Below are 15,859 nucleotides of genomic sequence, written 5' to 3' on the forward strand. Positions count from 1 at the left end.
GTTTAGAAGAGCGATCTTCACTCAGGCTGTGATGAGCCTGAATTGGTGGAGGTGCTTTCAGAATGTAACCTTCCCCGACCTCACAGCTAATGGGTAGAATCTTCAGGCGAAGGACCTGGGCATCTATTCTGGTCATTCTGGTATTCAGTCAAGGCCGACACCAGCAGGGGTAGATTACCTCACCAGTTAAGAGGTGACAGAATCTTAAATGAGGTTAAAATCACTACGGAGATTGAAATTTTCAGTACATGCTGGGAGTTTGTTTTGCTGACCAACAATGATGAATCAGCAGATTGTTTAGATCTTGCAGCCATCTTATTTCTTTCACAGAGACAATTTGTACAGTAAGAAATAGAGATGGAGAACTTGGAGGGGTCTTGGGAATACCCAGAATTGGTATCGTTTTTCTCTAGGAGAAACCGAGGGGAACATAGTGTTAAATGTTGGGGGTCCTTCAAAATAGCATATTTATCCAGATTAAAGATTGACCTGGAAAGTTTCCTGGGCAAGGTTAGGATCTGATTGGGTGCTAAACACGGCAAAACCAGGGGTGCCATTATTATAAATGAGAAGACAACTCTTGTCCTGAATCTTTCTTACGACCCTTTACTGCAGACCTTCTCTTGAATCTTGAGATTGCTCTCAGCACCATGTGAAGCCCAGCTTTCTGTTCTGCTATTGAGTCCCTGTTCCGACAAGTTACTAGAGGCTTCTTCACCTGTTAGTTTATCTTTAAATGAAGGTGATGCTTACACATCACACACTTTGACATCCCTGAAAGAAAGGAGAGTAGCCCCCTGAGTTTGACCATATTTCTTTACCAACTCGTGACTTCAGTTTTGAAGAAGTACAGAGAAATTTCTCTATATAAATAATTATATGTGTTCTAATTGTATTTAGGAGTGTAGCTGGTGCTTATTCTCTAAGATGCTTGCGGTAGGAGTAAGAGCTCTGTCTGTCCTTACCCCATTTGCTTTTTCTTATTTCGAGTTATTGACTCAGAATACAGAAATGTAAAGTCACAGTCTCTGTCTATCTAGCATCTGTTTGTGTGACATTCAGTGAATCTGGTTTAAGATCAGAGGCTGTAAATGTGAAGGGAAATGAAACAAGAATGAAATAACTGGTTTACAATTGTGTAAGTGCCTTAAGTCAGCGTGATCGTGAGCGCTGGCATTCTGCAAAGGTCATGCCCTTTTGACAAGGCACCGTAGGGACCACCAGCTTCGTTTTGCTTCTGGCCATCCTGACGAAGCACACTGCTGTCTGACCCAGTGTGTTTTGGCGGGAGGGCTTGAGTCAGGGTGAGCAGGGCAGGCTGATTGCAACTGTGCCATACCAGCTGAAATGAATTTTTCCCTCAAGTTCATGCATGGGATCACGTTTTCAATTTGACCTATGAACACTTCTCATTTTTATTTAAATTATCCCTATTCTTGCTTAAACAGATCCAGCAGTGGGAGCAGAACCTGGAGAAATTTCACATGGATCTATTCCGGATGCGCTGCTATCTGGCCAGCCTACAAGGCGGGGAGCTGCCGAACCCCAAGAGCCTGCTTGCCGCCACCAGTCGCCCCTCCAAGCTGGCCCTGGGCAGGTTGGGCGTCTTGTCGGTTTCCTCTTTCCATGCTCTGGTAAGTTCCCTAAGGAGGCTGTTTCTGCAGCATTCAGGGTGGACCCGCCCTCTCCTTTGTCTGGCTTATTAACTTCAGTGCTCCTGCGACTTAACCCAGTAACTGACCAGGGCCACCTGGGGGCTGGGCACCTGGGGATGGAGGGTTGGGGACGCCTTGCCATAAAGAGCCCGGGCTTCTCTGCTGCTTATTCTAGGAATCCAGCTGCTGCTAGTAGACAGTTATTAAATATTCACATCTGCATTTGCCTTTCTGTCTGTCCCACCTCGTACAGTCAGGAGGGTGGCATTCCTAAAGGGTGGTAATAAGGGTGTGACTGTTGTAACCGGGCCTGTGTTCTCCAGATGAGAGATATCTCTGTGATGGATCCATTTCCGGTGTGTCCGGTAGCTTTGGGGACTGGTCAGGACACATTGATAGCAAGCAGGGCTCACTTCTGTTAGGGCAACAGTCAATCCCGTCTGTCGCCCAAATAATATGCGTTAAGACTTTCTAAAACTGTGTTGTAAATTAGGTGTGTTCTAGAGACGACTCTGCTTTCCGGAAGAGAACATTGTCACTGACCCAGCGGGGGAGAAACAAGAAGGGCATATTTTCTTCGTTAAAAGGGCTGGACACACTGGCAAGAAAAGGGAAGGAGAAGAGATCTTCTATAACTCAGGTGAACGTCTCCACGTGCGAGGGACAGCAGACCGAGAGGGAAACCCTCGTTGCTGCACGTCATAAATGTTCATCGTCCGTTAAGAATGACATAAAAGTTGGTTCAAAGGAACGCAGTCTTAGCATGGACGTTTTTCCCAAATGATATACACACGTTGCTCATTCTCTTTTCGACACTCCCAAAAAGAGGCATTGACAGCTTGCTCACATCTGGCGTGCTTAGGAACACAAAAATAACACCCAGAGAAGGATCCACACTTTTCATTACCTTTCCTACTAATATTTATTTTCCCTATAGATTTCGTCTTAAAATAAATGTGTAAAATTAATTATAATCAGAGTTACCGCAGCTAAATTCTATCAGACACTTGGCTCACTTAATCTCTGTGACACGAAGTAGGCATTTTGTCATCGCATTGTACAGATGAGGAGCCTGAAACCTGGGGAGGTTACGTAAGGCGCGTCCTTACCCCTGTTCACACAGCACCTGAGGGGCCGGGCTGGGACTGGGTCTACCTGGATCCGAAGCCCTGAAACGCTGGGCTATGGCTGCTGTTGAATTCCCTGAGGAAGGGTGGCTGTTTTAACATTCCATCAAGTAAAAATAGCCTGAGCACTGATTGTTGAAATGTGGCCCACTACAGTGAATTGTTTTCAGAACTTTTTGAATATTCACATCTAAAGTATTTCCTAACACCGTGAATACAGTATGTGATCATGAATTTTATGTTGCCGATTGAGATGTTTTAGACTTATTACTTTTTCAGAGACTATTGAAAGATGAGTTACCATATGACGATCTGATTATGGAAGTGAATAGGGAAAATGTTTGTGATTAAGTCCGAAGAAGTCCTTGTTTTTATTTTTAACACGTGGCTATTATCCAAATATGCTTTCAATGTCATCTGGAAGGGAGGGTCATATTTTATGGAACTTTATTTTCTAATTTTTACGTAGATATTTATTTGATCGTGTCTAACAGTTTTGTGCGTTAGTGACTAACAGAGATAGTATCGGCTTCTTTGACCTGCTTATAATTTTTGAACAATAAAGGTGGAGATGCTAGGGAGTGGGTTGGTCGATTGAAAGACACCAGGAACACATGAAAATGCTTTTATGTGGCCACTGTTTTTGTATATTCTTATATAATCAGAAAGAATATCATATTTTAAAATGATGGCTCTACTTGTACTTTAATTGTAAAAAGTCATTGTTGGTTATAAGTGAAAATGTATTTCTTCATTGTAGTCGACTATAAACCATTGGCTAATGTTGGGCTTATATTTTTTAATTGAACTAATATGAAACTTAAATAAGGTCTTTGGGGCAAATTTTGATTTTAATCAAGGCAGTCAATTCAATATATTTAAATCATCATAATAAATAACTTGATAACTTGCTTATTTTTCTTAGATGTTGACATTTAGCTAATTAGATATGAGCTTAAGATGGTCTTTACCCCATCATATGTGCTAAAAGTTCTTAACATAAGATTTCTTGTTCAACAAAAGCATTTGTTTGAACATTTTTTTAAAAAAGAAATGAAATTAATTATAGCGTTGATATTTATAACTGAATAAAGTTGATATAGTAGGTCTCCATTAATGTTTAAATGACCTATTCTTTAATGTTTATTATTCTGCTACAAAATCTAGAAGATAAAAATTAGAAAAAAAACACAGGAAATTACTCCTAGTTTCTCTACCAAAACACAACCACTTTTAATATTTAACTATTTCTTCTCAAAATTTATTACATGCACATTTAATATATAGTTATAAGCTTGATTTTAGTAGCTTCGCCAACTCAGCTTTGAGCTCTGTTCCATATCTTTAGAAATCGCACTTCTTGCTAAAAGTGACATCAGGAAGATCCAAGATGACTTAGAGAATGACATCGTAGAACAGTAAAATATGGAACCATATGGGAAAGAAAAAAAAAAAGCAACTTTTTCTTTAAAGTTAAAACTTTAAATGTGGTAGAGTAGTAAATAGTACAAATTGTGATAGGAAAACCTTATAAAATGTTATAGAACTTAAACTTTTCAGTACCGAAGAGGGTAGCCTGCCAAATGAACCTCGCAGAGCTATTTCATTGGTCTGTTTTCAGCCCGTCTATCAGATATTTGATTCAAGTGGCAGCCATGGATTTTCTGGAACTCAGCTACCTCAAAACCCCAATAACTCCAGCAAGGTAAACATTGCCATAGATGGCAGCCATCCTGTTTCACACCTATGACCCAGAAGCTGAGTTAAGCGGGCAGTGCTAGTTCAGAAACTTTATATGAATCTGTCGAAAATAAATTTAGAATTAACGTGGCCCCTGGTAGGTAAAAAAGAGATTTCTAGGAAAGCCAAGTATTTTTGAAGGTATCTAAACTCATGATAACTCCATCTTAAAAGCAGCATGACTGAAGTCAAAATAGCAGCTTTCATTTATTCTTCCCTGTTCCTCAGCAGTACTTACCCTTATTTGAGAGTTTAGTGAATTCAAAATTGTGTTTTCCTCTTAGGATTGTCAGGGGTCATCACACAGATCCATGCTGTCAACTTAGCAGCCTTTGGATCTCCAGGTGTCCTCGGTAGAGCTGAGTACAGGGTCCCCTTCGGTCACCAGAATCGCTTCTGACCAAACACATTGTCAGATCTGTTTCTGAGGAATGGAATTCTGGAGTAAGGCGAAGATTATCTGGATGGGTTTATGCTGCTTCTTTGTGTCTTTTTTCAAAGCTACACCTTACCCACGAAGCTATGTTTCGTGTTACTGATTGGTTACCCTACCTTCTTTGCCAAATCATTTTATCTTGGATTTTATGTCCAACAAACCTCTAAACTATTTATGGAGGTTGAAACCTGATTTTAATAGGCTTGGATAAGCTTAATATGCTTTTACAGAAGCAGGCAGTATTTATAATAAATTAATTGGTATAATTCAGTGAATTGGGAATTTAGTTTGAAAAAACTGAGGAATGATGGAGTGCGTTAGACAGTGTGACATGTCCTACGGACTTTGAGTGGGGGACTTTCTGGTTATCCTAAAATAGACAATATAGACAGCCACCTAGTCTGCCTTCACGTGAGTCTGACCCCGACCATGGGCCGCAAGCTGCTCAGTGTGCCGTGGTTACTGTTGAAACTGCTCCCAGGTGGCAGCTGAGATGTCCTGAACTGGGGTAGAAAACCTCCGCTCAAAACCCAGTCCCTTTCCCACCCACCCTCAGAGTCAGGGGCTGAGGGGCAGCTTATGTGATGCAGGGATTTGTGCCAGCAGGCCGTGTCGCTGGCATTGTTCTCGTCTGTTCTTTTTCTCTCCTTTGGCTAAATCTGGACAACCAAGGGAGCACAGGGAAGCCATAGCCAGATTTTCCTATTTACAAATCATAGCATTAAAATGGCAGACTTTATTCTGTATACTCTCAGAGCCTGTGTCAAAATCCAGATCAAATCACACTGTCCTCCTGGAATTTTACTTGATTTTCTAAAAAGATGGTGTCACTGTTATTTGCTTGGTTCTTTATACTACTTTTCTCTGGCAGTCATTCCAACAAGTATCTATATCGTGTCTCCCAGGCAAGCTTGTAATCAGGACCTTTGCTCGGTATAGTTTATATAGATCTTACGATTGTGTATATATTCTCAATCCTTAGCATACTGCTAAGGATATGGTCTTGCTTAGTCAATTTGTCTATCAGCTGTCTATATTAGATGTAGTTCTTTAATGTTTGAGAAACACTGTTTAATCTGCAATAAAATCCCATAATTTTAAGATTTTATCTCTTCCAACATTAAACAACAATTTAAAATTCTTTGAACGTTAAGAAATTATATCATCAAAGCACTTTCTATTAACAGGACTTAGGTTGGACTTTGAAAATGAATTTTGCTAAAATAGCCATTAATAGTTAGAATTAATTATTTAAGTTGGGCTCAAATTACCAAAAGGTCTTCTTGTGATTTAATCGACCAGTCCCATTGGTACTATAATGGATGAGAGGAAAATATTATTGCGTCTGTTTTTTAAAGCATAGGTATTTAAACAATTATCTCTAGTTATTTTAAGCATTGCTTCTGCTCTGGGAAACTAAAGAAATTCCTTTGACTTATAGGGCTGTTTTAATGGTATGTTTATCATTTCTGTACTGCAGGACTCAGATAACTAGTTTTAAATTGAGTTGCAGATAGAATTGAGGGCATTTGTTTTTTCTATCTCTGAGACTTAAAATTTTGCCTGGTAGCTGGTTGAATAATTAATATTACATTTCACTGGTTTTCCTCTGCTAATTATTCTTGGGGAATATTTATAACTTTCACAAACCATTTATATACCGTCAGTATATTATCTCTATTAGTGTAACACAGAAAGGCAGTCATTCCTGAGCATTGGGGTGCGGGGGATGGGGGGTCACAGGCATTTAAAAATATTCCACTCTAATTGGTGCATCATGTAACAGTTCAACAGTGAGTCACCCCAATTTAAAATCTGTTAGGATTGGAATAAAGCCAGTCTTATTTGAGCATTTTTTCAGAGGACGCTTTGGCTAGCCCAAAAGGAAAGCTTTTCATAGGTGCTTATTGATGAGTAATAATGAGTCTCAGTCAGGATTTGAAGGGAGGTATTTGTTATGGAGATTGACAACAAATTCTGGACGGAGGCTCAGAACAGGCAGCTACTCCAGAAGCTTCATAGCAGAAACCGGAGCCCCTGGGCCTTGGCTCTCTCTCCTGGAAAATTGGTTTGGGGTGTCCCAACGTTCTGTGGCAGCAAGTGAATGAAGTATTGTCGCATTAGTCATTAGCTCCAAAGTGGGGGAAAAAAACGCTAACGTTGGTTTTTAAAATGGAAAATATGAATGAAAAGCACTTTTGACTGTAGCAGTAGTTCGTTTAAATAGAATATTGGTTCGGAACCCTAGATAACCTACCTATGAAGACAGACAGACTGACAGACAGTCACACACACACACACACACAGGCCATTGCTCTCCTTTGGTATCAACTGATGTTTAGGCATCAGCCCAAGAAGGAAATAAACACTTTCTCCTCTCTGACATTTTCTTGTTAAGAAAACCCGGAGCACTGAGTCCTTTGTTTTCTCCTCATCTCACTTGCTAATAGACTTTGCCTTTATCAGCAACATGGTGGTGCGGGCCCATTTGTGACAGCCAGACTGTGATTTCACTACTCACTTCCCTTCAGTGATCCAAGTAGTAATTACAAGCCATTTGATCCGGGAGCATCTGCTGTGAGAACACACAGAGTTTCAATTTTCTCTCCTGGAAGCGCTCGGAGCAGAAGTAATTTGACATGTGCCTCCAAGACCATTAATGTAATAATAATAATAAATGCTTCTGTGGAAGTGGCCGTGCCAGGAGGCTAACGTGATTTGTAAACCTTAACTGGTTAGTCTGCAAAAGCCAGAGCTGCCGGTCAGTGATGACGCTCCCGTTTCGTGGATGGCCGGATCCAGACCGCACGGTGATCTGAGCGTCAGTTGCCACCACAGTCCCCTCGGGTTTTTAAACAAGGGGTGATTCTCATGCAGGTCTTCATGGATCTTTATAGACGATTAAATCACGGTGGTTAAGCCGACTACAATATACTGCCACCAATATACAGACTGAACTTCGAAAAAGTTTTTTTTTTTTTTTCTAACCTTCTTATGGCTCTTTATGGTTTATGTACCTTGAAATGCCATTCCTCACACCAGTCCCCAGCCTCCCTGTGAGGCAGGTGTTTCTTAGTCATCTTTAAAGGTAAAGAAACTGAAGCCAAAGGACATTAGATACCCATCCCAACAGGGCTGGGATGGGACCCAGATTACCCATTACATTTTTACCATTTCCATTTCTCTTCTCCAGGAACCGGACACCTAGAATGGGCTAATGGGAAACTGATTTTCAGGGGGAGAGACAGGTGCAGTGGGAGGCAGGCTGGGTTTGCAGCAATCTTAGAGGTAGCCAACCACGGACTTAAAGATTTGTTTAACGTAGCACCTTTGAAAGTTAGCCGGGAAGAGAGGTCTCCAGATGGCCGAGTTCATTGTGCTTATTTTCAATTCTTTTTATGAAAAACAAGGTAGGGGAATAGTTCATCTGGCTTATTGAAAAAAAAAAAAAATCAATTTTCATTGTGGAGCATTGACCCGCAAGAGATTCAGTCCCATTTTCTGTATAATCGGGCAAAGCTGACCAGGATCTAGGAAAGCCGTCAGCACCAAGTAGCCTTTTCTTTCTCTAGTTCGAGTTAATTAATCCCACATTCTTGATGCTTCCTTCGAATCACCAGGTTTTGCGTTTCTGTTACTTCATACACTTCTGGGAGTATGTGTGTGCCTGTCTGATGCCCAGAAACAACTTACATAGATATTTTCATCGCGGGATCTCTTGTGAGGGTCTGAATCATCCTTGGCCTTGGCTTCGATAGGCATCTTCTCTTCTGTCATTCGCTCCATCTTAAATCAAGGGGAGACGCAGGAGCGATTCCTCAGAGAGGTTGCCGGCACAAAGATGGCGGGGTGGCCTTTGAAACGAGGCTGAAGGGTGTAAACGGGTGCTCAGCACCGAAGCTTGTGGGGAAGGTAAAGCCGGCATGGGAAGCTGAACTGAATGAGGGTCTGGAGGCAAAGATGGGGTTCGCTCCTTTATGGAGAATGTCAGGTGAGCCATTTTGTTCAACTAGGACACATGTGTGTCGCAGAATAACAGGAATCAGGAAAAGTTAGGTTGCATCTTTTGAGGGCGCGGGGTGGGGAAGGGAGGTAGGGCGGAGGCAACTACCAGGCGGATATATTTCTATAGAGTATAGTGGTGGTGAGTACAGACTCAAGCCAGGTTTCCGGGGTTCAGATCCCCACGGTACCACACTCACAGCTCCCTGTGTGAGTTTGGGCAAGGTTCTAGAATTTTCTGAGCTTCCTTTTTCTCACATGTTAGTTAGAGGGTTGAGAACTGACAGCATGTCAAAAACCTATTCCTCCCTCCTGTTCCCAGCAAGGAATGGGAGCAGGAGGGCAGGTAGGGCGGGGTAGCTGTGGCATTTCTCATGTCCCTCCCCCACCTGTCCTGTCACGTTTTTCCTGTTCTGCTAGTGTGGAATTAAACTGCTTTGCCGCGGGAAATCGGGATTGTTTGATTTCTTCCTGGCCTGTTTTGGTGTGTGGTTTCTTACTCCACAGTGACCTCTGCTGGGTTTTCGTTCGATTCTGAGCAAGCGTGGTTTGAGAGATGGGGTCTGCACCTTTAAGGCAGTACCTGCCTGTTGATGCCTCACCTGGTTGAAAGTATGGCCCAGATGAAGTACCGGGGAGGCTGAACCAGAGAAGAAAATGTGACTCGGTGAGATACGGCCTTCAGCAGAGAATGGCGTCATGCTGGTTCCCTGTGTCCTTGGCTCCAGGCATTTGCTCCTCTGTCTCTTCTCTTTAGTTTTGGCACACGAGGTTCCTGCTTATCCTGGGCTGTGACCAGCTGTCCAGGAAAATGTACAGAAAGTGGCAGACCCTTGACAAATCCAGAAATGTTACTTCAAAGATGAGCACCTCATTTAAAAATGACAACAAAGAAAGATGGGTCTTCCCTTGCTTTGCCTAAACCTGTTTTTTTTTTTTTTTTTAATTTCTTTAGCATCTACTCTGGTTTTTAAATCCGACATAGGAAGATCTTTTACCTTTTTTTTTTTAAATGCATAGAATCGAAAGTAAAATCACTCATCAATGACATAATACTGTGTAGTGTTGAATCTGTATGTAACAGTTTCTGCTGTGTAAGGCGTTTTCACATCTCTCCTTTGCTCACAAAAATTTGTACTAATAATCTTAAGTGATTATATTAATATTATCTGCTTTCACGGAATGGGGCACAAGGCCCTGCAAAGTAAATGTCCCATTCTAGGTCTCTCCTTACCAGTAAGTGGTAGAGTTTGTGACTTGAGCATCAGGTTATTTAATTTCAAATCCTCAAATATTTACTACCAGACTCATGGAAGAGCCTAGCCAGAGGAAAACATTACTGAGTTGCTTAACAAATGTTAACTATTTTTGTTTGTAAGTTATAGAAGTACATATCAGCATGAGGTTATTGAATTACTGTGATGATGAAGTTTAGGAAACTCAGCTTTTTTGGAAAAGGCTCATGTTTTGGGACAATTTCTAAAAAAGAATATTTAGATGTGAAATAGCTGAAGGATAGAAAAAAAAAATCGCCAGGTTTAGGGGTTGACTTTTAGAAACAAGTAGGAATAACAGAGAAGAAAAATGTGCTTGGATTAAATACAGTTCAGGGTTAGGACGCAGGCAGGCGTCAGTAGCCATGGATGAGGGTGGATCTGAAAGTCACTGAGGTGGTGGCTGAGGTGCGGATTTCACAGTGGCCTTATCAGCCTGCACCTCTGGAGCAGTGAGACTGGATACCCACCAGTCCATGCATTGACTGCGGTGTTCTAACTTGAGCTAAGAGGCAAAATGGCATTAGTGGCTGGAACACAGAGCAAGGAGTTAATAGACTCCCAGTCAGCTGCACTGGGCTTCAGTTGCACGTGGGTTAAAGAATGGGGCTTGTCTGCCCCAGGGGTCGTGAGAAGCCTGAGGTGTGAGGCATGTGAAAGGCCTGACTGTAAAACATGCCATAAATGAAGGGGCGCTCAATGAGTAATTCCTCTCATTTTTAAATCAAATTTATCTGCTTTCTTTTTTCTTTTTTCTTTTTTGAATCCGAAAACAGGTTGATGATCTTCTGCATATGTACGGTTCAGCCGTCGATGGTGTTCCCCGAGACAGCACGTGGGAAGTCCAGACTTATGTTCATTTTCAGGATAATCAAGAAGTGTCTGTTACGATCAAGCCAGAGCACAGAGTAGAAGATATTCTGACTTTGGCATGCAAGGTAATGGGTTTTGCTGCAGAAATCTGCTTCTGAACAAAAATAATCATTAATGTTGCCCTCCTGTGCCTTCTGAATCTGTGTGGCATTTAAGACCTCACTTTCTGCAGTAGGAAACATTAACTTATATTAACATGTTTGTTAATTAGCATTCTTCTTCTTCATCTTTTAGAAGTATGAGTTGTTAGGTCATAACCCCTACCCTTTGTGAAGAACCCGAGCTGTTTTATTGAAATTATATATATGCCTTTATATCTGGAGTAATTATGAAGGTGGTGGTTTTTTAAGTTACTAAGAGATGGTGCCGTAGCAGAAGGTGGTACAAACTTTTAAGTGTTGGTTTGATTTAATCCTAAATTGTTTTACCGAGTTTCTCTAGATGAAGCAAGTAACTTGACACCATTCATAGCGGTGTTATGGAGTCGATGAGATATTTTATTCATTATTCAAGTTGGGTTTTATTTCTGAAAAGGTAGCTTAAGTCTTTATTAAGACTTAATAAGAGAGCCCCCTGAAATGGATGAAATAGACTCAGAAGTATCAGATCAGATGTGTTTTTGACCACCAGATGGCGCAGTAGAGCTTAAGTATGTTTACATTTTCAGAGAAAATGCAAATATATGAAATAGTAAAAAAGACATGTAGAGTTTGGTAACTCTTTACTATGTGCACTTAGTAGACATGGGTAATCTTTAATTTAGTCTTCCTTCGTCACGTCGATTTAAGCCTCAGAATACCAGACATTTATATTCGCAGCTTATGTTCTTAACAGTTTAATTCCCTTTTACTCTATTATGTAAGGATTTTATGAGTAAACAGCCAATGATATCATTTTATAGCAATGATATCAGTTATTGATAAATTTTCTAAGTGATAGAGCATGTCAGAAGTAGTGGGTCAGTTAGACCCAGGTAGAGCACAGATCTGAGATAATCTCTCACTGTTGAAAATCAGAGAGAGAAAGACAGAGCATACACACACATGCAAGTGTATGAGTTGTGTACACATTTTCCTTTCAAAAAGGGTTTCAAGTAGGAAATTCCTTATTCTGAAGTCTGTGGAATATGAGATCGTTAACATTTCACAAATTTCTCTACTTCAGGAGTAGGAAACAACTTAAAGTTAGGTACAACCAATGTCTAAAGAGAGAGAGTTTGCCGAGATGGTAAGATATGTTCTATTAGATATATACTGCCATAACTTCTTCAAAATACATCTCTTGCTTTTAGTGATAAGCAGTATCATTTAGAGAAAATTGTCTTTAAAGTAATGATTTGTCCCTTCTTTCCTATTTTTGCACATTTAAGTTTGAGCTCTCATGTGGGTTTAAACTCAGCACCTTATATATGGTATTTCTTAGATATTTCCACTTTGATTTTCAATGAACGAGGATGAATCTAGAAAGAATATTTAGACTCTAAATAACTGTCTTTTCCCTTATAGATGAGGCAGTTGGAACCCAGCCACTATGGCCTACAGCTTCGAAAATCAGTAGATGAAAACACTGAGTACTGTATTCCCGCACCATACGAATACATGCAGGAACAGGCAAGTGTGCGGTAGCCTTAGAAACAGAAATCTGAACCACATCCGCGGCCTCTTACTTTCAAAATTATGTAATTTGGGGAGAACAATTCTGTTTAAATTCGGCAACTAGTTTGGAAACATTCAAAATAAATTTCCAAGAGATCATGGCCTCAAACCCTCTGATTTTGTGGTTTTTACCTTTTGTAGGTTTATGATGAAATAGAAGTCTTTCCGCTAAATGTGTATGATGTGCAGCTCACGAAGACTGGGGGCGTGTCTGACTTCGGTGAGCCCAGAGACCCCCTTATCTAGCCTCACCTAGTTTGCCACGGTCCTGGCCCTAGTTTTTTTTCTTTACGTTGACGTTTTCAGAAATGATGGCAATAGTTTCTGAACTTCATTATTCTTGCTTCATTTTTATTTATTTATATTAACAAAGTTATGCGTTAATATCAGGAAAGATGTCAAAGTTATTAGAAGGAATAAAAATCAAAGTCGATGAGAAATTTGAGATGATGGCGATAATAACGGCACAGTGAATTTACTGTGTGCCGGGTGGTATTCTAAGCTGAGAACTCATGATTCATCTGACAGTTCTTTTCATCTCAGTGTCGTTGCTCTGAGCTTATTTTCACCCACCTGGAGTGCTACCCTTCACTGCTCTCCCTTCCCCGCATTCCTCCTCCCTGATTGTGTAAATTAGACCTGTCCTTCGAGAACTTAACTGAAGGTCAAACTCTCTTGGAGCCGCCTATCTGATTGCTTTAGCTTCAGTTTAGCAGTTAAGGGTCAGTACCACTCAAATCACTTCGTCATATTTAATTCTTGCGTTTCTATTTGTATTTAAACTTGTCTTTGACCTCTTCGTAGACTGTGCTTACGTCTTAAAGTTTATTTCTGTCTCTTAGTCTGTCTTTTACCATAGGAACTCCGTAAATAGATAATAATCAATGAATATCTCCTTAGAAAGACTATTTCTTATCGCGTTAAATATATTAACATAATTATGTTTCTTCAAATGACTCAAGCTGATCAAGTTCTACCCATTGTTTATTATGTTAAAATTTCCTTTTTACGATTTGTTCTTTGTTTCTTAATTTTCGGGATCTGTTTTGACCCAGATGCTGAGTTTGCCTTTAAAGCTCTCTTAACATTTTGTCTGTGCTTCTGTTGGCCTTCACATCACTCTACTTTCCGTGGTGGCTCTTTGCCAATCTTCTTTGTCCTTGTATGACTGAAGGACTGAATGAACATAGTTGCAAAGGTACTTTCTGCTGACTGCAGTCTCCCAGGCTCTGCCTGAGGCAGTGAGGAAATGGGGCGGGTCGGGATATGCCACTCTTCCTAAGGCAAAGGACTTCCAGTGTTACCTGACCACCACATGGAGCCTGGAGCCTGTGCTCCCTCCCGCCTGTGGAGTCAGAGAGGTTGGCACTCTCCAAGTCAGGGAGATGCATTTAGAAGAGGGAAGTGTCACCTAGGCTGGATGGATGTGTAGTCGTATTTAGGGCAAGCACTATGTCTATCCAAGTATTTTTCTACCTTCTTGAAATGCCCAGCCCCAAATGGAGTTGCTTCTTAACGAATGTTGATTTTGTCGAACTGACTTTTATTGCAATAATTGCGAGTATTTTTTGGTCTTGACTTTTTAAAAAAAAAATTCAGAAAAATGTAAATTGTGGCAAAATACACATAACATAAAGTTTGCCATCGTAAGCATTTACGCGACTGATTAAAAATGACAGTTCAGTGGCATTAAGTGCATTCACATTGTTGCATAATCATCACCGCCACCCACCTCCAGGACTGTTTCTTTCTCTCAAAACTGCAGTTCTGTACCCATCAAACATCCCTCCTGTTTGTCCTCCCCGTTCCCCCCGCCCCCCGCCGCGATGGCCCCCATTCCACTTTCTGTCTCAGTGAATTTGACCACTCTAGGTACCTCCGCTAAGTGGACTCCTACAGTATTTGTTCTTTTGTGACTGGCTTATTGCACAGAGCATAAAAATGTCCTTAAGGTTTATCCAGGCTGTAGCATGCCTCAGAATTTCCTTCCGTTTTTAAGAGTGAATAATGTTCCATTGTATGGATGTACCACATTTATTTACGCATTCATCTGTGGATGGACACTTGGGTTGCTTCTGCCTTTTGGCTATCGTGAATGATGCTGCTGTGAATACCGGTATACGGTCACAATTTTTGACTAAGGTCGTGCACTCATATTTCTCAAACCTTTCGTCCTTACACGTTCCTCTTTTTCTGATCCTGCTAGATATTTGTGCTTTCGAAATCATTGTAACTTAGACTTTCTCAACGTACTGTACTTATGGGACTAGATGTTTGAGAAAATACTGCAGATGAAGTTGAAGAAATTCATGTGCCGAATTTAGACTTGTATTTCCCTTTTGTTTTTACTCCTAGGCTTTGCAGTGACAGCACAGGTGGACGGGCACCAGCATCTCAGCCGCATATTTGTCAGCGATGTTCTCCCTCATGGCTTGGCGTACGGGGAAGGTCCGTGTGGCCCGGGGTGCCTGTTTTCTCTCTTGATTCAAATCTGTGGAATGCGGTCTGGCTAGCGAAATTTTCTTCTTACCGTTTTGTCAGAAAACGGTTTCTCCTAGAATGTTAAAGAAAGTAAACTTAATAGTTTAATTGACAGTACATATGCATAAACATAGAGAATGGTGGTGTGTGTGTGGTTTGAGTTGTCCGTACGCAGAGAGAGCATGCGTGCATATTATACGGGTGGATAGAGACGAGAGTGTGAGAGCCAGACAGGCAGACAGACAGACAGACAGACAGATAAAAGAGATGGAATTTCCCAGGACTTTTACATCAGATACATAGAAGGACAATTCGCTCGAATGACTCTCGAATTGTTTCCCTTTCAGGCTGTTCTTTCTAATCCTAAAGGGAGCTGAAATTTGTTTTGTTATCAGTGGCATCTAAATACGTGTTGGCACTTTTCTTCAAAGATAGTGACAGAACAGCCCCTAAGAGTACATGGTCTGAGTTTGGCAGCCTGCTTTCATCTTGCAATGTTTCTCTCAGTGATCTCTTTCTCTCTTTTCCTCCTCTGTTTCCCCTTCCTCATTCTAGGGCTGAGAAAGGGCAACGAAATCATGACCTTAAATGGGGAAGCTGTGTCTGATCTTGACCT

At 41.0% G+C, this 15,859-nt stretch overlaps 1 protein-coding gene across 1 annotated transcript in view; it reads left to right on the forward strand.

Annotated features, from left to right (window-relative positions):
- Positions 1 to 15,859, forward strand: part of TIAM2 (T cell lymphoma invasion and metastasis 2) — a 129,948-nt gene that overhangs the window by 53,096 nt on the left and 60,993 nt on the right. The window contains exons 8-14 of the mRNA XM_011362728.2: positions 1,449 to 1,634; positions 2,149 to 2,295; positions 11,011 to 11,172; positions 12,613 to 12,717; positions 12,904 to 12,982; positions 15,118 to 15,210; positions 15,799 to 15,859. Coding sequence (XP_011361030.1) covers positions 1,449 to 1,634; positions 2,149 to 2,295; positions 11,011 to 11,172; positions 12,613 to 12,717; positions 12,904 to 12,982; positions 15,118 to 15,210; positions 15,799 to 15,859 — 833 coding nt within the window. The remainder of the gene's footprint in view (positions 1 to 1,448; positions 1,635 to 2,148; positions 2,296 to 11,010; positions 11,173 to 12,612; positions 12,718 to 12,903; positions 12,983 to 15,117; positions 15,211 to 15,798) is intronic.

The sequence above is a fragment of the Pteropus vampyrus genome, unplaced genomic scaffold (assembly GCF_000151845.1).
Source record: "Pteropus vampyrus isolate Shadow unplaced genomic scaffold, Pvam_2.0 Scaffold78, whole genome shotgun sequence".
Taxonomy (NCBI): domain Eukaryota; kingdom Metazoa; phylum Chordata; class Mammalia; order Chiroptera; family Pteropodidae; genus Pteropus; species Pteropus vampyrus.